General features: G+C 40.0%; 1 protein-coding gene across 2 annotated transcripts in view; it reads right to left on the bottom strand.

The window, feature by feature from the left end:
* stab2 (stabilin 2) overlaps nt 1–20,155 on the bottom strand; it is a 59,392-nt gene that overhangs the window by 27,058 nt on the left and 12,179 nt on the right. For both annotated transcript variants that reach the window (XM_023294606.3, XM_023294605.3), the window contains exons 12-30: nt 19,171–19,320; nt 17,386–17,529; nt 17,109–17,171; nt 15,890–16,006; nt 15,731–15,784; nt 15,574–15,654; nt 12,596–12,748; nt 11,745–11,804; nt 11,554–11,661; nt 10,614–10,700; nt 10,273–10,384; nt 8,640–8,820; nt 7,704–7,797; nt 7,476–7,634; nt 5,902–5,997; nt 3,055–3,147; nt 2,932–2,979; nt 1,135–1,268; nt 959–1,058 (exon numbers count right to left, since the gene is read on the bottom strand). In XM_023294606.3, the coding sequence (XP_023150374.1) occupies nt 959–1,058; nt 1,135–1,268; nt 2,932–2,979; nt 3,055–3,147; nt 5,902–5,997; nt 7,476–7,634; nt 7,704–7,797; nt 8,640–8,820; nt 10,273–10,384; nt 10,614–10,700; nt 11,554–11,661; nt 11,745–11,804; nt 12,596–12,748; nt 15,574–15,654; nt 15,731–15,784; nt 15,890–16,006; nt 17,109–17,171; nt 17,386–17,529; nt 19,171–19,320 (2,034 nt within the window). The remainder of the gene's footprint in view (nt 1–958; nt 1,059–1,134; nt 1,269–2,931; nt 2,980–3,054; nt 3,148–5,901; nt 5,998–7,475; nt 7,635–7,703; nt 7,798–8,639; nt 8,821–10,272; nt 10,385–10,613; nt 10,701–11,553; nt 11,662–11,744; nt 11,805–12,595; nt 12,749–15,573; nt 15,655–15,730; nt 15,785–15,889; nt 16,007–17,108; nt 17,172–17,385; nt 17,530–19,170; nt 19,321–20,155) is intronic.

Here is a 20,155-nt window from a genome sequence, read left to right as displayed (position 1 = left end):
ATTTATTCACTCTTGGCTCATTTTTCAATCTAAAGTCCTGAATGTCTGGAAACAGAACGACATGAAGAAGGAGAGAGAACTCAGAAATGTTTTCTGAGCAGCTAGAAAGACAGAAATAGAATGTTTTCAGTCGTTTTCAGTCACTGTTTTAGTTGTTTTCAGTCATTGTTTTTAGTCGTTTTAAATCACTGTTTTAGTTGTTCTCAGTTGATGTTTTTTGTCATTCTTGGTCGCTGTTTTTCGACATTTCAGTTGCTGTTTTCAGTTGTTTTTTGCTGTTTTCAGTCACCGTTTTCAGTTATTTTCCAGTTAAGTCTTTCTTGGTTGCTGTTTTTCGTCAATTCAGTTTTCATTTGTCTTTAGTGACATTTTCTAGGTAGCCTTCAGCTGTTTTGATTCATTTGCAGTTGTTTTAGGACATTGTTTTCAGTCATTTTTAGTCATACTTGGTAACTGATTTTTGTCCTTTCAGTCACTATTTTCAGTTTTCTTAGTTCCTGTTTTCAGCCACCACCTCCAGTTGTTTTCAGTCATTTCAGTTGGTATTTGCATTTGTTTTCAGACAATTTTTCGTAATTTTCTGTTTCTGTTCTCAGTCATTTTCAATCACTGTTTTAGTTGTTTACAGGAACAGTTTTCAGGTGTTTGTACTGCTATTTTCGTTCGTTTTTGGTTGCTGTTTTAAGTTTTTAGCTATTGGTTTTTGTTGTTTTCAGTCACTGTTTTCAGTTGATGTTTTCTGTCACTTTTTTCAGGGTTTTTATTAATTTTCAGATGCAGTCTTTTTTGTTTTCAGTTGTTTTCAGTCACTGTTCTTAGTAGTTTTAAATTGCTGTTAGTGTATGTTTTTTTCTTTTTCTCTACATTCAGTCCTCATGAAACAAAATATTCTCAGTCCGTCAGGTTAAGTTTCTTTTATGAATAAAGCAGATTCTAATTATTATTACTGAGGACTCACCTCACCACTCGTGGAAACAGGAAGTAATGACAGCAGTGATGTCACAGAGGAAGTGCTGGTCAGGACGGATAGCGGGAAGTTTCCGACGATCATGTGGTTCCTGTTGAACAGATTGGCTGTTAGACGAGTTAACAGAGAAGAAAACAGCAGAGAAAAACGAGGAGTGGAGCTGAAACCTGATGAGACTCGGCAGGTTTCCCTTCAATGTCCAGAAGTTCTTATCGTCCAACGACATCCTGGAGACGGCGGCCGAAGACGGAACCAACAGGGTGAAGTTCTGGTCCAACAGCAGGTGAGATAAACCGGACTTCTACACAACGGGAAGAAAAAACTTTTAAAAACTCCACTTTAGCTCCAAAACTGGACTCATTTTTATGTTTGAAGTTTCTATTTTGGCCTTATTTTAGCTCCAGCTGTTTCCAGTCACTGTTTACTTTTATGTTCACTTCTTTTCTTTCACTATTTTCTGTTGTTTTCAGTCTTTTTTTGATGTGGTTACTTTTGTTTTCAGTTATTGTTTCTTTTCATTTTTAGTCACTGTTTACTTTCTTTTTTTGGTCAAGTTCAGTCACAGTTTCCACTGTTTTCAGTCATTTTGAGCTGTTTTCGGTTGCTGTTTCAAGCCGTTTTCAATGACTGTTTACTTTTATTTTAAGCCACATTTTCCATCATCTTTAGTTGTTTTAAGAGACTGTTTTCAGTTATTTTCAGCTACTGTTTCCTTTTGTTTTCAGTCATTTTAAGTCACTGTTTAATTTTGCTTTCAGGTGTTTTTTTCTATTATTTGTTGTCACTGTTTCAATCATCTTCAGTTGATTTTCAGCTGTGGCTGTTTTTAGCCGCTTTTAGTCAGCGTTGACTTTCATTTTCAGTCACTGTTCACTTGTGTTTTCAGTTTTCCTCAGTCGCTGTTTCCGTTTATGCTACAAGAGCATGATTAAATTTCATTAAAATATCTCCATGTTTCCTCTCCAGACTTTTCCTCTCTATTCTGCTCATCACCATTTTGTCGCTTTGCATATCGTTTTTGTCATTTTGCGTCTTGTTTTTGTCATTTTCTGTCCCGTTTTTGTTTCGTGTCTCTTTGTGGTCATTTTGTCTCCTCATCCTGTCGATGTTTTTCTATCTCCATGTTTCCTCTATACTCTGCTCATCATCTGGAGATGTTTCTCCATGCTGGATGGATCTCTGTTTCTGAGCCATGCTGGATTTATTTATTCATCCAGTAGCTTTGGTTTTGCTTTTGTGATCATTTTGAACAAGGTTAAGTCACCTCATTGTGAGTTACTTTAGTAACTTTTTCAAATATTTTAGACAAAATTCAGTTATTTTGGACACATTTTGAGTGTTTTTGGACAATTTCTCAAAATAATTTTGGAACATTTGCTTAATTTCAAATAACTTTTAAGTACTTTCAGACATTTTAAAAATACTTTTCAACAAGTTTAAATCACCTGAGACTCATTTTAAGCCAATTTTGAAACTTTTTTCGACCATTTTAGACAAACTGAGGTCATTTTGGAACATTTTTTAATGTTTCTGGGCAATTTTTAAACATAATTTTGGAACATTTGTGTTATTTTGGACAAATTTTGAATCATTTTGGACAATTTAAAAATAGTTTTTGACAAGTTAAAGTCATCTTAGAAAACTCTGATTAATTTTGATGATTTTTTTTTCAAATATTTTTTGTTTTGACAAAGTTTTCTAGTATTCTGGGCAATGTGAGTAATTTTGGACAGGTTTTGAGTCATTTTCAATAAAACATATCTCCATATTTCCTCTCTACTCTGCTCATCATCAGTAGAAGATGTTTCACCATGCTGGATGGATCTTCTTTTAAATAACTATGAAAGACTTAGAAATTCAACTTTACACTTCCTTTTGTTGTTGAAGGTTGAATTGGGTGTTTAAGTTTAAATCCACCCTTTATTTGTACATTTCATCTTCACTGTCCAGGTGTTTTAACTCACTGTGGTCCAGGTGTAGAAGGCGGAGGCGTCGGGCAGCGCCATCAGCTCCTGAAACCATCAGAAGAACAAACTCAGGATGGAGCTGAAGGTGGAAAACGTTAAAAGACGGCCGCCGTCACTCACCTGTTGGACTGAACCGTAACATGTCCGTCCGTCTCCCACGTATTCGTCTTCACAGACACATTTCCACTGAGAGTTCAGGAGGTGGCAGCTGGCCTGGAAACCACAAAATACGACAACGTACAATAAATACCAAAAAAGGGAATAATTTCATCCTGGCAGATGTTAAAGGCATCATAGCTTCCTTCCTTGGTTAATTAAATCTGCTAAATTAATCTGTACAAGTCACTGATCCTGGATCCAGCAAAACAGCCCCAGACCATGACGCTTCCTCCTCCATGTTTCACAGCTGACCATCCTTTCTCCTACAAAAGTTTTACCATCATACTATGAATATTTTCCACAAAAACAAGCAAAACTACCAGAAAAGCTACAAAATCTGACTCAAAATCAGCACAAAACACACAAACATGCACAAAAAGACACAAAATCATGACAAAAAGAAGCAAAATCATCATAAAAACTGTCACGGCCCCCTCCCTGGTCCCCACCTGACCTCCTCTTCCCTTCTTCTCTCCCTCTTTTGTTGCTCTGCTGTCCCGTCTGTCTCTCCTGCTCTCCACTCAGTCTCCAATCCCATCAGCTCATCAGCAGAACTCTGGGCAGCTGACATCTCCTTCTCCATAAAAGCCGGCTCCTCACTGCACTTCCTGCCAGATTGTAGCTTTAACTTCTGCAGTCAGTTTGGCTCCTGCATGTTCAGCTCTTGGTGCTTCTTGTGCTCTGTAACGCCTCTTTCCCTGTTCAGTCACCTGCTGGCCACACCGCCCGGTGCTGCATCCCTGCCCTGGATTCTGTTCTCCTGCCATCCCTCGGGTTCTCCCCAGCCTCACGCTGCAGACCAGCTTCCCCCGGCCATCCCTTGGACCGCCATCTGGACCGTCTCTGCCGCCCACCCACACCACTTCCTGGGACGCTGGTCTCTGGGAGCCTGTCCTGCCCTAACCCCACCCTGCTAGTGAGTTTATTAGTTAAGTTACCCTTCCTACCATCACTCAGTTTATTCTTGGCTTTTGTTATTTAATTATTTAGACCTCAGTTAGTTTTCCCAACAGTCAGTTCACTCTGTTGTTTGAGTATTACTTGTTGAAATAAATCATTTGTTTTCACCCAATCCTGCCATGTCTGTGTGTCCTCTGCTTGGGTTCACCTCAGTCCCCGTGACAAAAACATACAAAAATCACAACAAAAAGCTGCAAAACTGCTGCAAAAAGACAAAAACTCACCACAAAAATGACGAAAAACCACCACAGTCAGTTTTACTTTCATATTATGAATATTTTCAGAGTTAAAATGGTGAGTCTAGTCTTTTTTATACAACTAAAATATTTATTTTAAAAAAATAGTTTTGTAATAACTTAAAAAGCTGGAAAATTACCACAAAAAAGACCAAATAACCAAAAATGGGCCAAAATTACCAGAAAGAAACACAAAATCGCCACAAAAACAGAGAAATATACCATAAAAAGAGACAAAATCATCACAAAAAGTCCAAAACTATCACAAAGAGGTGCAAAATCAGCGCAATAAAAGCAAAACAACCACAAAAACAGAAAAAAAAATCACCACAAACTGGATCCAAACAACCACAAAAAGACACAAAATCTCCAATAAAAGATGCAAAATTACCTGAAAGAACCATCTGGTTCTTCATTCCACCAACTTTATTAATTATCAGAGTTCTACCTTCATACTGGGAATATTTCCAGAGTTCCAGTTGTCAGTAGATCTACTCTACAACTTTCTCCAGGTGTCGGTAGGTCTACTCTAGAACTTTCTCCAGTTGTCGGTAGGTCTACTCTAGAACTTTCTCCAGTTGTCAGTAGGTCTACTCTAGAACTTTCTCCAGTTGTCAGTAGATCTACTCTAGAACTTTCTCCAGGTGTCGGTAGGTCTACTCTAGAACTTTCTCCAGCTGTCGGTAGGTCTACTCTAGAACTTTCTCCAGCTTTCGGTAGGTCTACTCTAGAACTTTCTCCAGCTGTCGGTAGGTCTACTCTAGAACTTTCTCCAGTTGTCGGTAGGTCTACTCTAGAACTTTCTCCAGTTGTCGGTAGATCTACTCTAGAACTTTCTCCAGGTGTCGGTAGGTCTACTCAAGAACTTTCTCCAGTTGTCGGTAGGTCTACTCTAGAACTTTCTCCAGTTGTCGGTAGGTCTACTCTAGAACTTTCTCCAGGCGTCGGTAGGTCTACTCTAGAACTTTCTCCAGTTGTCGGTAGGTCTACTCTAGAACTTTCTCCAGTTGTCGGTAGATCTACTCTAGAACTTTCTCCAGGTGTCGGTAGGTCTACTCAAGAACTTTCTCCAGTTGTCGGTAGGTCTACTCTAGAACTTTCTCCAGTTGTCGGTAGGTCTACTCTAGAACTTTCTCCAGGCGTCGGTAGGTCTACTCTAGAACTTTCTCCAGTTGTCGGTAGGTCTACTCTAGAACTCTCTCCAGGCGTCGGTAGGTCTACTCTAGAACTTTCTCCAGCTGTTGGTAGGTCTACTCTAGAACTTTCTCCACGTGTCGGTAGGTCTACTCTAGAACTTTCTCCACGTGTCGGTAGGTCTACTCTAGAACTTTCTCCAGGTGTCGGTAGGTCTAGTCTAGAACTTTCTCCAGGCGTCGGTAGGTCTACTCTAGAACTCTCTCCAGGTGTCGGTAGGTCTACTCTAGAACTCTCTCCAGGCGTCGGTAGGTCTACTCTAGAACTTTCTCCAGTTGTCGGTAGGTCTACTCTAGAACTTTCTCCAGGGGACGTTCTCCTTAAGATAAGATTATCTTATCTTATTCTAAAGTTCTGAACCCACCAGGTAGTGTATTATTTTATAGGATATATTAAATGTTATATATAATAAACCCACCAGGTAGTGGCATCCTCCGTTCTCCATCACACACTGATTCACAGCTTCACAGTCGTGACCGTCGCCTTTATAACCAGATTTACAGCTGCAGTCGCTCTGGGGATTCACAGAAACATGAAAGAATCACAACACAGTGTTTCCTCTAGGATTTTTTCCTGCAGCGGCGGCAGGCTCCCCGCTCTGTTCTGTTCCACTCTGCCCCGCCCCTCGGTGGTGGTGTATTAGCGACGATTAAAAAAACAAAATGTAATTTAAAGGAGCAGCGCTGGGATTTTAGCAGTGGCGGGTCACCACTGCAGAATAAATGTAGCGGAAACCCTGCAACAAGAACAGAAACTGATCAAAAATATACGCAGCAAAATTTTGAAAGTCCGTAAAATTATCATGTTTTATCAAAGTAACGCCTTCCTCAGAGCTGCAGGACGTGTGAATTCATTTAAAGTGTTCATAAACATTTATTTCTTAATTATCTTGATGTGAATATTTTTTTCCTAACAATTGTGTAATATTTTATTTAATTCAACTGTCATTTTTAAAAATCAATTTGAGAATTATTCACGGCATTTTTATAACCTAATTTGTTAATTTTTTCATTGATTACATATTTTTCTATTAATTTGTGAAGTATTTTATCGAATTAAATGCATTTTTATTCAAATTAGTAATTTAAAAAAATAATATGACTATTTTTTTTAAATTAAACAATCAACAAAAAATAATAATAAACAATAAAGTAGTAAATTTTATTTGTAATGCACTTTTCATTTAGGCTGCATTGAAGATTAAAAAAAGGATAAAAACAAAACAAACGTAAAATAACAAAAAAAATTGAAACTTTAGGGGCAGAAATAAAATAAACAAATTTAAGGCATTTAAAAAAATGTATTCCTTAATTATTAGATTTTTCTATCAATTTGTGCAATGTGTTATTTAATTAATTTAATTTCCATTCAAATGACTCATTTAAAAAATTATTTTCAGTATTTTTTCAGAAATTTGAGTCATTTTTAAAATAGAATTCATCATTTTAAAAGAATAAATAAATAAACAACTTGTCATTTGATTTAGTAATATCCATCCATCCATTATCTATACACCACTTAATCCTCATTAGGGTCATGGGGGGCTGGAGTCTATCCCAGCTGACTCAGGTGAAGGCAGGGGACACCCTAGACAGGTCACCAGTCTGTCACAGGGCTACATACAGAGACAAACAATCACTCTCACATTCACACCTACGGGCAATTTAGAATGATCAATTAACCTCAGCATATTTTTGGACTGTGGGAGGAAGCCGGAGTACCCGGAGAAAACCCACGCATGCACAGGGAGAACATGCAAACTCCATGTAGAAAGATCCCGGGAAAGCCGGGACGCGAACCAGGGATCTTCTCGCTGCAATGGGAAAGTGCTAACCACTACGACACTGTGCAGCCCGATTTAGTAATATTTTAAAATAAATTTTACTTTTATAAATTATTTTAAAGTGTTTCCTAAATGTAATCTCTGAATTATTGGAATAATTTTTCTGTTAAATTTATTTATTTTTTAGAAAACACCTGTCTGGAGGTTACCTGTCCCGGTCCTACGTAGATACAGGTGGCATTGTCGTGGCAACCTCCTCTGTTCGGACCGTCGCAGTTGTTGATTGGCTGACACTCGTCTCCGTCTGGCTTCCATCCGGTCAGACACTGACAAGTGTGTTTACCTGGGCCGGTCTTTATGCATTTGGCCTGCAGGGGGCAGCAAACGGCTCAGAAAACACCCAGTTACTCAGAAAAATTAAATATTAAACTTCTTACGTTGACACTGCAGCCGCCTCTGAGGGGCGGAGCACAAGGGTCCATCTCCACACAGGTGATACCGTCGCCTTGGAAACCAGGTTTACAGACACAACTGAAAGATAAAGAAAAGGGTCTGCTTGTCGTGTAAATGTAAAATGTAGTTTGTTCTGCTTTATTTTTCCCTCTTTGTTGCCTTTGAGTCAGGATGGTGATATGCTGGGGTCTCGTCCGGGATTAAATACAAAAATGTATTAAAATCTGTCCCAAGTGACCCAAAATGTATCCAAAAGGACTCCAAACTTGTCAAATATTACTTAAAATAATTCCAAAATGACTCGAAATGTGTCAAAAATTACCTGAAAGTCTCCAAAACATCTCAAAACCTGTCCAAAATGTCTAAAAATTTGTCCAAAATGACTCAAAAGTTGTCAAACATTATTAAAAATTTGTCCAAAATGACTCGGAATGCGTCAAAAATGCCCTAAAGTTTCCAATAACATCTTGAAAATTTTCTAAAATGTCTCATACTTTGACCAAATCGACTCAAAACTTGTCCAAAGTGCCTTAAAATCAGACCGCAAAGAATCAACATTGGCTCACTATGACCCAAAACTTGTCAACATTGACTTAACTGACCAAAATGAATGAAAAAATGTTTAAAACTACTTTAAATGTGTCTAAAATTATATAAAATTTTCCCATATAGACTTAAAATTTGTCCAAAATGGCTCGAAACCTGTGCAAAATTACAAAAGTTTGTCTAGTGTGACTTGAAATTTGTCCAAAATTATCCAAAAAGTGTCCAGAATGACTCAAAACTTGTCAAAATGACCTAAAATTTGTCCAAAACATCTTGAAACTTAAAAATTGTGCTCAGTTTAAGTCTGTCAACCTGATACCTGGTTCTTCCTGTGAACCATACCATCCAGGTAAACCCCCTGCAGGTAAACGCACCTGAAGAATCCCTGGTCGAACAGGCACTCGGCGTGGGCGTGGCAGAACTGACTGACGATGCCGCAGAACGCCGTTGATCGTTCGCAGAACCGACCGGTGAATCGCGGCAGGCAGGAGTCCGGTTTACAGCGACCGTCGGAGTCCGGATGGTTCTCACACTGACCGTGGATGCAGGGACACGCTGAGGAAACACAGGTGACCTCATAGTTACATCGTCGTGACATCACAAAACCTGACTAAGCTCCATTTGTTGGAGAAACAGAACCGACCCAGTTCAAACCAATCCTAATTTAGTTCACAACTTGGTCTGAAACCAGTCCTAAAACGAAGTCTAAAACCAGTCCAAGACCAAGGCTAAACCAGTTCTAAACTTCTATATCCTGTCTCAGAGTGATGCAGAAAAACTAGTCCATGCATTTGTTACTTCTAGGCTTGACTACTGTAATTCCTTATTATCAGGTTGTCCCAATAGCTCTCTGAAACATCTACAGCTGATCCAAAACGCTGCAGCCAGAGTACTGACGGGAGTTAGCAAGAGAGATCACATTTCTCCTATGCTGGTTTCTCTTCATTGGCTTCCTGTTAAATCTAGAATAGAATTCAATCCTTCTTCTGACATATAAAGCTCTTAACAACCAATCTCCATCATATCTTAAAGACCTGATAGTACCATATTATCCTAGCAGAACTCTTCGCTCTCAGACTGCAGGCTTACTTGTTGTTCCTAGAATCTCTAAAAGTAGAATGGGAGGCAGAGCCTTCAGTTATCAGCTCCTCTCCTGTGGAACCAGCTCCCAGTTTGGGTTCTGGAGGTGGACACCCTCTCTATTTTTAAGACCAGGCTTAAAACCTTCCTTTTTGACAAATCTTATAGTTAGGACTGACTGGGGGACCCTGAGGGGGTCAGCTGGACTCTTCCTCTTGGACGTCCCTTAGTTCTGCCCCTAGTTCTGCTGCTACAGGCCTAGACTGCTGGAGGACCTCTCTGGATGCACTGAGCCCTTCTCTATCTACCATCATATACGATGGTATACCATAAATATATGTTCCATTATTGCATTACACTCACTCTGTTTCTCCCTGTGTCCTTTCTCTGAGTGTCCCTGATCTCAGAGCTAGATGCTTCAGATCTGTGGTGATTCTCCCACCAACTGTAACCCTCTATCTCTACCTCTCTATCTCTACCTCTCTATCTCTTCTGTCCCTCTCAACCCGTCCGGCCAGCAGCAGATGGTTCCCCCCACATTAGAGCCGGGTTCTGCTCGAGGTTTTTTTTCCCTGTTAAAAGGGTGTTTTCCTTGCCACTGTCGCCTTTTGGCTTGCTCTGGGGGGTCAGGCATATGGGTTCTGTAAAGCGTCTTGAGACAATTTGACTGTAATTGGCGCTATATAAATAAAATTTAATTGAATTGAATTGAATTAAACCTGTCCTAAATCTAAGTATAAAACCAGTTCTAAACCAGTTCAAACACTAAGTCTAAAACCAATTTAAACCAGTTCAAACACTAAGTCTAAAACCAGTTTTAAACTGGTCTAAACCCAGGCTGAGGACAAACAGGTCAAGTTTTACAGTTACATTGTCATGACATCACAGACACACCTGTGTGACATCACAAACGCAACTCAGACTCACTTCTGTCACAGTTTGGTCCGTACTTGTTGGGGGAGGAACAGTACTGACAGCGAGAACCTCGGAAGTTGGCTTCACAGATACACGTTCCGTTTCCTTCGATCCCGTCCAAACACTGACATGAAAACAATCACAGGAATACAGACATAAACAGATCTAACATTTTACTGCACAGTCCAAAAAGTCTTTAAATGCATCTATTTCTACCAATTAATAAATAAAAAAAATCTAATTTACTGGTTTAGATGAACCATTAAAGTTGATAAAGCTGCAGCAACTTCATATTATCTAAAATTTCAAGTCGCATTTCAGAGAATGGAACCTGATGAAATGCTGAAGCTCACCTGGCCATGTCCGGAACAGGAAGTCTGGTATCCACCTGGACAGGGTCGGCAGTCTGGACCATAGAAACCTTTACAACAAGCTGCAGTCTGAGCACACACAGGTAAACACAAGTAAACACAGGTAAACACAGGTAAACACAGGTAAACACAGGAAGCACAGGTAAACATAGGAAACAGGAAAACACAGGAAAACACAGGTAAACACGGATACACACAAGTAAACACAGGTACACACAGGTAAACAAGGGTAAACATAGGTAAACACAGAGTAAATTAGTTTGGAATATTGAGTCTATTACCAGCTAAAAAACTGTTCAACAACCAAATCTAAAAGCAATCCAAAACCAGTTCTAAACCAGTCCAAAAACGAAACCTAAAACAGTCCAAGTTAGTTCAAACTGAGTCTGAATCCTGTCCAAAACCCCTCCTGAACCAAATCTAAAACTAGTTCTAAACTAGTCATCAAACCAAATCTAATACTGATTAAAAAACAGTTAAAAAACAGTCTAAAACCGGTTCAAAACCTGTCTAAAATGAGCTCAAACCCAGCCCAAAAACCGGTGTAAAACCAGTCTAGAACCTGTTCATAAACCAGTTCAAAAACTAAATCATAAACTGTTGAAAACCAGTTCAAAACCAGTCTAAAATGAGCTCAAAACGACTATAAAAATCGGTGCAAAAATCAGTCCAGAACCGGTCCTAAAGTAGTCAACAAACCAAGTCTAAAACTAGTCCAATAACCAGTCCAGAACCCGTCCTAAGGTAGTCAACAAACCAAGTCTAAAACTAGTCCAAAAACCTGTTCACAATCCAGTTCAAAAACTAAACCTACAACAGTCCAAAACCAGATCTAAAACAAGGTCAAAACCAGTCCTAAGTTAATCCAAAGCGAGGTGGAAAACCAGTCTAAACCCAGTCTAAACCCGGCAGTATTTCGTACCGTTGTGGTCTGGTTGCAGTTGGGCATGCAGCCTTTCACTGGGATTCTAAGCAGTCCAGGTCCAGTTTGGACGGTGAGGCTGCGAACACATCCAAAGATGGAGGTTCCCTGGTCAACAGAGGCGGAGCGTTAAATCGCTTCTGATCCAGAGTCAAGATGTGGACGGAAGAGATTTAAAACCAGATTCTTACCGTATAAACTCCAGACAAACACTGATCCAAAGTCGGTTTAGAGCAGCTCACACAGTCACCCTGGAAACAAGCGTCAGGTTCAAACATCCAACAAACACTTTGAGGAGAAGCTAAACCACAAATAAAAATCAAGGCTGTAAATGAGAAACGCTGCAGTCAGTTCTTCTGAAAACATGGACTTAAATGTGTGAAATCCTTAACTGATGCCAAAGAAAAGCATCAGTTCCATAAGCTGGAACATTTAATCCAGGTTTCATGTAGGAAGAAATCACTCAATGAAATCAAATATATTTTTTTAAATCACTCGAACGAAAAAAAAAATTGTAAAAATCCCTGAAATCAGTTTAAAAAACTCAATAAACTGATGTAAAAATGGCTCATATCAATAGAAAATACTTACAATGAAAAGTCAATCAATATTTTAAAAAATCACTTAAATAAAATTAAACGCTGAAATGAACTAAAAAAATACACTAAAATTAATAGAAAATGCCTCAAATTTATAAAGAAATAAACAAATACATTTAAAAAATTACTCAACTGAATGACAGATTGATTATTTAAAAAAACATTTGAATAGAAGTTTAAAAACCACTGGAATAAAATTGAAAAACTACCCAAATCAGTGAATCTTTTTTTTTTTTAAATGCCTCAAATTGACAAAGAAATAATCCAGTTTTTTTCTGAAATGACTCATGAATGAAACGCTGATCAACTATAACACAAAGTGGTAAAATAATTAAATTATTGAATAATTAGTTGTCAGAAAGAGACTCAAACTTAGTCTGAAATGAGTTCAACAGATAGAAAAAGGACTAATCGACTGAAGCAGTAAACTCTGACTTTCTCACCTGGACGATCTTGGTCTCGGTGACGTCACACCTGTGTGGCAGCACGGGTTCGATGGAGGGCGGAATCAACACGCCATCCATCACGTACAGGCGGCCATTTTTAGCCTCCACCGCCGCCTCCATCACCGCCGCCCCGTTCACCAGGATCTGACCCTGAACGGAGAATCGGGACATGTTCAGGTAGAAACACCTGCAGGTCACTGACCACAGGACTCTGAAGACACAAAGTCTGGAGGGATGGAGCTGGTTTGGTGCAAAGGTTTGTCAAAAACACTGTAAAACCAGTATAAGACCAGTGTAAAACCAGTCCAAAACAAGACTATACTTAGTTCAAAACCTGTCCTGAAACTTTTCAAAAACCAGTTCTAAAACTCATCTAATACCAATTTTAAATGACCCCTAAACTCTGCTCTCAGCTCTTGTAGGAGGCGGTCGCACTTTTCCTTGCTCCGCTATCTCTGTTCCTCCCTCCCTACCCTCATGTCTCCCTGCTTGCTGCATTTCTTCGTCTTCGTCTCGTCTGTCTGACTTGGAGTGATCGCTTGGCACTGGACCTTTTTTTATTATAGTATTTACTTTATTTTTATCTTCAATATAGATGTTAGCTTTTATTATAGTATTTACTTTATTTTTATCTCTACTATTTGTTAAATGTTTAATGTAGCAACATTGCACCGAGTAAAATTCCTCGTTTGTGAACCTCATGAACAATGGCAATAAAACTCATTCTGATTCTGATTCTGATTCTGAAACACCGATCATGGAATTGATTAACTGGTCTCTCAATGCAATTGACAAGATTGTCGCCACAAAGAGCACAGGCCTAGGGGAGCCTACCTGTCCAGATGGGAGTTTCGCCTCTGGTTACGTGATCGACGCCTGGGGGAAGTGGAAGGGGATCATGTGCCTGGCACCCCTGTCCGTGGAGGACGTGGAAGATGTTTATATATTTGGATTTATGATGACAGGCCTGCTGATAATTGGCTTGTTCACTGGCCTGAGCTTCTGGAAAATCAGGAAGACCGCAGACAGAAACGACGTCCAAACTCTGCTGGTCTATGCAAACGATCGGATCACGGCTGCCGATGCTCGGTATGACGAACTCAATCGTAAGATGAACAATTTGCTTGGTGTGACTGTTGATTTGAGTCGCAGATTGGAAGCCATCAGGGTGAGAATCGCTACAGCTGAGGTCTAAAATTGTTGAGAGCAGTAGGGGGAAGGTGAAATTACTTCTCTCCCGCCCAAACATGAGAATAACTGATTACATTCTGGCGCCCCTGGAACAATAACAAACTCCTCTGGAAGTTTCATGGCCAAGAGATAGCTCTCCTACCCCCCCCCACTTTCCCAAGGACACCTGTTGACTTTTGGACCGGGTCAACCGAGGACATCTCCATAGCAACCTTGCTGTGTTATCGCGCTCCCACCCTCGCGAACTGAGACACCGGAGGTCTGAGACGGAAGAAGATGGGCTACACGCATACACAAACATTCGGACTCATGAACTGAGGACTGAGCTAAACATTCACACACATGTCCATAACCCCCTCCCCCCCGCCTCCACAAGCTTTCCTCACTATACACAGGAGCCAGGAATCCATGCACCTGCACAGGAACCGGCTAACTGTGCGGTGCTCCCCCCTCCACCACCCCACATCCTTATCCCAACTATCCTTGTCTAACGTCATGCTTTGTCTGTTTGCGGGTTTGTTTTTTTAGGTTCCTTCTCAAATTGAATTTCCCAACATTGGACGTTTCATTTGGTACAACGAGCCTTTTTTTTTCTTTTACCCTCTGCTATCCCTACCCAGATCCCAACGTGTCCTTTTTCTTTTTTTCCTCAAGAAAGGTGCGCGCAGCACTGCGCAGCAGCCGGAGCTGTCATTGGCAGGGCAGCTCAAATGAAATTTCGTTGTATAGGAAAATGTGCAATGACCAATAAAGATTGATTAATTGATTGATTGATAAAACTTGAAAAAACAAAACCAATCTTGAACCAGTTTAAAACCAGTCGTAAGACTTGTATAAAGTGAGTCCAAAATAATGTCTTAAAACCGGCCCAAAATTAAAACCAGTCCTAAATAACATCCACAGTCAGTTTAAAATCAGTCCTAAATCAGCTCTAAGCAAGTCAACCAGTTCAAGACTCGGATAAAAACATTTTCCCAAATCTAAAATCAGTCTATTATTGGTCCAAAATCACCCCTAAAAACAATTCAAAACTAAAACAGAACCAGTCCTAGAACTAGTCCTAAAACCAGTCTATAATCACTTGAAGACCAGTCTTAAAACCAGTTCAAAACTAGTCCAAAATAGCATCCACAATCTGTCAAAAACCAAGCTTAAATCCAGTCCTAAAATCAGTCTTTTATAGGTTCAAAATCAGTCCTAAAACCAGTTCAAAACTAGTCCAAACTCAGATTAAAACCCATCCTAACCAGTCCTATAACTAGTCCTAAAACCAGTATATAACCAGTATATAACCAGCTGAAGACAAATCCTAAAATGCGTTCAAAACCAGTGTAAAAGCAGTTCAGAACTAGTCCTAAATACCATCCAAAACCAGTGTAAAGCCAGTCTGAAACAGACCCAAAATCTGTCTGTTATTGGTTTAAAAGCAGTGCTAAAAAAACAAAAACAAAAACAGTCTAGGATCCATCTGTACCAGTCCTAAAACAAGTCTCAAACCAGTCCAAAAACATCCTAAACCAGTCTAAAACCAGCCAAGACCAGTCTAGAGCCTGATTCTGATGGATGATGGATGGATGGATGGATGGATGGATTGATGGATGGATGATGGATAGACGGATGGATGGGACGGACGGCTGGACGGACGGACGATGTGTGGATGGATGGATGGACGGACAGATGAATGACAGATGTATGGATGGGTGGATGGATGGATGATGGATGGATGGGACGGACGGATGGACGATGGGTGGATGGATGATAGGAATAACAGATTTCTTTCTTACGTTCTGCGTGACGTTGATGGTGAGAACCTGGTTGGCCATGGTGGAGATCCTGGGGCTGGACACGGCGTTGTAGACCTCCAGCTTCACACCAGGAACATTAAAGATCAGAAGAAGAACTAATAAATGAACGCAGTGATGAGCAGAAGTTGGTACTCACCGAGGTGGACGGGACGATGTGGTTCCTGAGCAGCTCCACCAGTTTGTTGTGACCCTGAAGAGTCAGAATGAAGAACAACTGATCAGTTTGGAGGAGTTATTGATCAGATGGAAGAGTCCTGTTTGCTTTGTATGTGTTTAGGTGTTGAGTTGTGTTTACTTCATCACTGCTGAGGTACTGCAGATATCCCTCCAGCATCCCATCAAACGCTGAACTGCTTGGAGCGAAGACGGTGATCGGTCCAGGAAGGTCCATGATGGAATCCAGCTTCGTTTTCTGCAGAAGAAACATCAGTTAACTCCCAATTTACAAAGGTTCTCCTTTAGATGGAGTTATATATGTTTGATATGTAATGATAAATAAATGTGTTTCCCAGAGTTGTCTTCAGATTGATACTAATGGAACATGTACAGTTCCTAAATTCATATCCTTCAGCATCACCATCAGAAGGCGTTTGATCCTGCAGCAGAACGAAAACCCCAAACACACAACCAGTCATAAAGAACCAGAAGAACGAGGAGTCTAGACAGACTGAAAATCCAAGAAACCTGATCTCTGGTCTGAGTCTAAAACAAGTTTAAAAAGGTCAAAACCAAGTCAAAAATCAGTCCCAATTGTAGTCCCAAACCACATCCAAAACCAGTCCAAAAACAAGCCCAAAAACAGTCTAATGACTAGTCCAAAGCCTAGAAACTGTCTAAACCAATGTCTTAAAGCAAGCCTAAATCTAGTGTAAAGCCACTCCTAAAATTAGTCCTGAACCTTTTCCGAAACCAGTCCAAAATAGTTTCTTAAACTAGTCTAAAACCAGTCCTAAACCAAGTCTAAAATGAGTCAAAACCAGTTCTAAAGCAGCTCCAAAACTGCATGTAAAACAAGTTTCATCAGTTCAAATCCAGCCCAAAACCAGTATTAAAATCAGTCCAAGACAACCAGTCTGAACCAATGTCTAAAAGCAGTCCTAAATCTAGTCCAAATTTAGTCCTAAACCAATTATAAAAACAGTCTTAAGGCTTAGGGCTTGCTCTTGGGATCAGGCATATGGGTTCTGTAAAGTGTTTTGAGATAATTTGAACTGTAATTGGCACTATATAAATAAAATTGAATTAAATCTTAAAACTAGTCTAAACCAACACTAAAAACATGTCTAAACCAGGTTCAAAACAAGATCTAAACAGTCACAAACCAAATGCAAAACCAGCTCACAACCGGTCCTAAAGCAGCTCAATGCAAAACCAGTTCCAAACAAGTTAGAAGCCAAGTTAAAGAACAGTCCAAACCAATGTCTAAGAGCAGTCCTAAATCTAGTCTAAAACCTAAAGCAGTCCAAAACTTTCATGCAGAACTATTAAAAAAAAAAAAAGACAGCAGACTTCACCTCTAATAAGGACTTGAACTTGTCAAACTTTCCATAGTTGGAGATGATCTTCATCAGGTTCTCCTGCAGAAAACATCTAAGTGTTAAAGTACTGATGAGATCAATTACTGAATCAATCAATCACTGAATCAATCAATCAGTCAGTCAATCAATCAATCAATCACTGAGTCAGTCAGTTAGTCAGTCAGTCAGTCACTGAATCAATCAGTCAGTCAGTCAGTCACTGAATCAATCAATCACTGAATCATTCAATCAATGAATGTGGGTATCTGATCACCTCTGGGTTGCTCTCCACGGTGGCCGACACGCTGTCCATCAGCCTACTGATGACGTGGATCATCCCGTTGGATGCCACCATGTCGGACTGGACAATCAGACCTTTCCTTCTGCTGCCATGGATACGGATTTTGGTTTGAGAGAACTGGAGGGAAACAAAAAGACGAAACGTTGGTGGAAAAGTCTCTCAAATTCCATCTGATGACGAACCGCCGACCAGCCGTCAGACATCTGGAGTTGATCTGAGCTGATATTTAAACACACTAAAGGTTTCAGATGAAACATTTTCTGACATTTTATTATCAGCTCTGAATGTCAAGTATTTGTTGTCCTTGGGGATCTCAGAAGCTTTTTGTAACTCTTAAGACCCCTGAAACCTGGAATAATCTACATCACATCCAGTCCAAAACCAATCTAAAACATCTTAAACAAGTTAAAACCTTTCATAAAACCAGTTCAAGACCAGTCCTAAGACTTGTCTACAACCAATCCAAGACCAGTCCAAAACTTTTTCTAAAGCTAGTCCTAATATCTAGTATAATTCCTCCAGGTACCAACAGACACAAGTGGCTTTCTCAAACCGATGAATTTATTGAATCCACAGATTCATAAATAGCACAGTGAAAACTAAAAAACACAGATGAGACAACAATTAGCTTAAAGAAAATAAAGACAATTGGCAAAATAAAACTACTACAAAATAAAAGACAAAACACCTCGTTGGCTGAGTACCGAGAGAGGAATTAGTCTGGGTTTTCTTCTTTCTTATTATTTATGTTAAACCTTCTTAAATTTTTAACCTTTTGTCTTAGCTTTTTTCATGCTTCTTCTTCTCTCGCAGAGATCACTTCTTCTGGTGCCATTAACCTCTTACTCAGCATACAAAGGCTTACTCTAGCGCCACAGCGCCCTCTAGTGGTGTTAAACAATAATAACATCAAAATACACAGAAAATACAGAGAGATGAAAATGTGGCAGTTACATCTAGAATATAGTCTAAAACCAGTTCAAAACTAGTCCTGAAACCTGGAAAATCTCAGTCCTCTCTAGTCCAAAACCAATCTAAAACATCTAAAACAAGTTCAAACTTTTCTAAATACTGGTTCAAGGTCTGTCCTTATACCTGTCATAATCCAGTTCACACCCAGGCCTAACCTCTGTCTAAAACCAATCCAAGACCAGTCCAAAACTTGGTCTAAAACTAGTCCTAAAATCTAGAATCTAGTCTAAAACCAGTTCATAACTAGTCCTGAAACCTGATTAAAATCAGTTCAAGACTAGTCTTACACCTTGTCTAAAACCAGTCCTAAAGCTTGTATAAAACCAGTGCATAGTAATGCTCCTTACAGGTCTAAAACACCACCAGAACTAGTTCTAAAATGTGTCTGAAACCCTTTCCTAAACACAAGTCTAAAACCAAGTTTAAAATCAGTCCAAACATTGTTTTGGACTGAGTCCTAAAACGGGTCTAAATCATACATAGAACACGTCCAAAACCAGGTCCAATGATATTATAACCCAGTTTGATCCTAAAACCAATCCTGAAAACTGTTTAAAACTACTTAAAGAACAGCCCTATAACCAGTCGAAAACCAGTTTAAGACCAGTTCAGAATAAAATATAAAACCAGGTAAAACAGAGCTCAGGAATGAGTTGTAAACTAAGTCTACATCAGTCTAAAACCAGTCTTAAAACCAGTCCTAACCCAAATCCTTAACCAGAAGAAGTTCTCCGTGTCATGAAGTTTGTTGTTCTAACTCTGCAGAAGAAGAAGGTTCCGTCTCACCCCATCCGATGTGTCCACCTCAGCCGATTTTCCTGTCAGAGTGTAGAAGACGTCTGTTGTCTTCAGAGTGTCAAAAGGCATCACCCCGGCAACCAGGTGCATCTTACAGCAGTATTTAGCTTTGGACACGTCGGCCGTCAGAGTCCTCACCTGGAAAACACACAAAGGTCGCACCTGAAACACCTGGAACATGAAACACCTGGAACCTGGAAACTGAAACACCTGGAACCTGAAACACCTGAAACCTGGAAACTGAAACACCTGGAACCTGGAACACCTGGAACCTGAAACACCTGGAACCTGGAAACTGAAACACCTGGAACACCTCGAATCTGAAACACCTGGAACCTGAAACACCTGGAACCTGGAAACTGAAACACCTGGAACCTGACACACCCTGAACCTGAAATACCTGGAACCTGAAACACCTGGAACCTGGAAACTGAAACACCTGGAACCTGAAACACCTGAAACCTGGAAACTGAAACACCTGGAACCTGGAACACCTGGAACCTGAAACACCTGGAACCTGGAAACCGAAACACCTGGAACACCTCGAATCTGAAACACCTGGAACCTGAAACACCTGGAACCTGGAAACTGAAACCTGAAACACCTGGAACCTGACACACCTGGAACCTGAAATACCTGGAACCTGAAACCTGAAACACCAGGAACCTGGAAACTGAAACCTGAAACACCTGGAACCTGGAACCTGAAACACCTGGAACCTGAAAAACTAGAAACCTGATATCTGATAATCTGGAACTTGGAACCTGAAAAATAAAAACTGGAACCCGGAACCTGGAACCTGAAACATGAAACTTAAAAACTAGTAACCAGAAACCTGAAACCTGGAACTTGGAATGTGGAACCTGAAAAACTACAAACCTAAAATCTGAAAATCTGGAACTTGGAAGCTGAAAAATAAAAACCAGAAACCGGAAACCTGAAAATCTGAAACTTAAAACTAGAAACTTGAAAT

The sequence above is a fragment of the Amphiprion ocellaris genome, chromosome 21, assembly GCF_022539595.1.
Source record: "Amphiprion ocellaris isolate individual 3 ecotype Okinawa chromosome 21, ASM2253959v1, whole genome shotgun sequence".
Classification (NCBI taxonomy): domain Eukaryota; kingdom Metazoa; phylum Chordata; class Actinopteri; family Pomacentridae; genus Amphiprion; species Amphiprion ocellaris.
The sequence above is the reverse complement of the archived record's forward strand: the minus strand, read 5'-3'. Positions and strand labels throughout refer to the sequence as shown.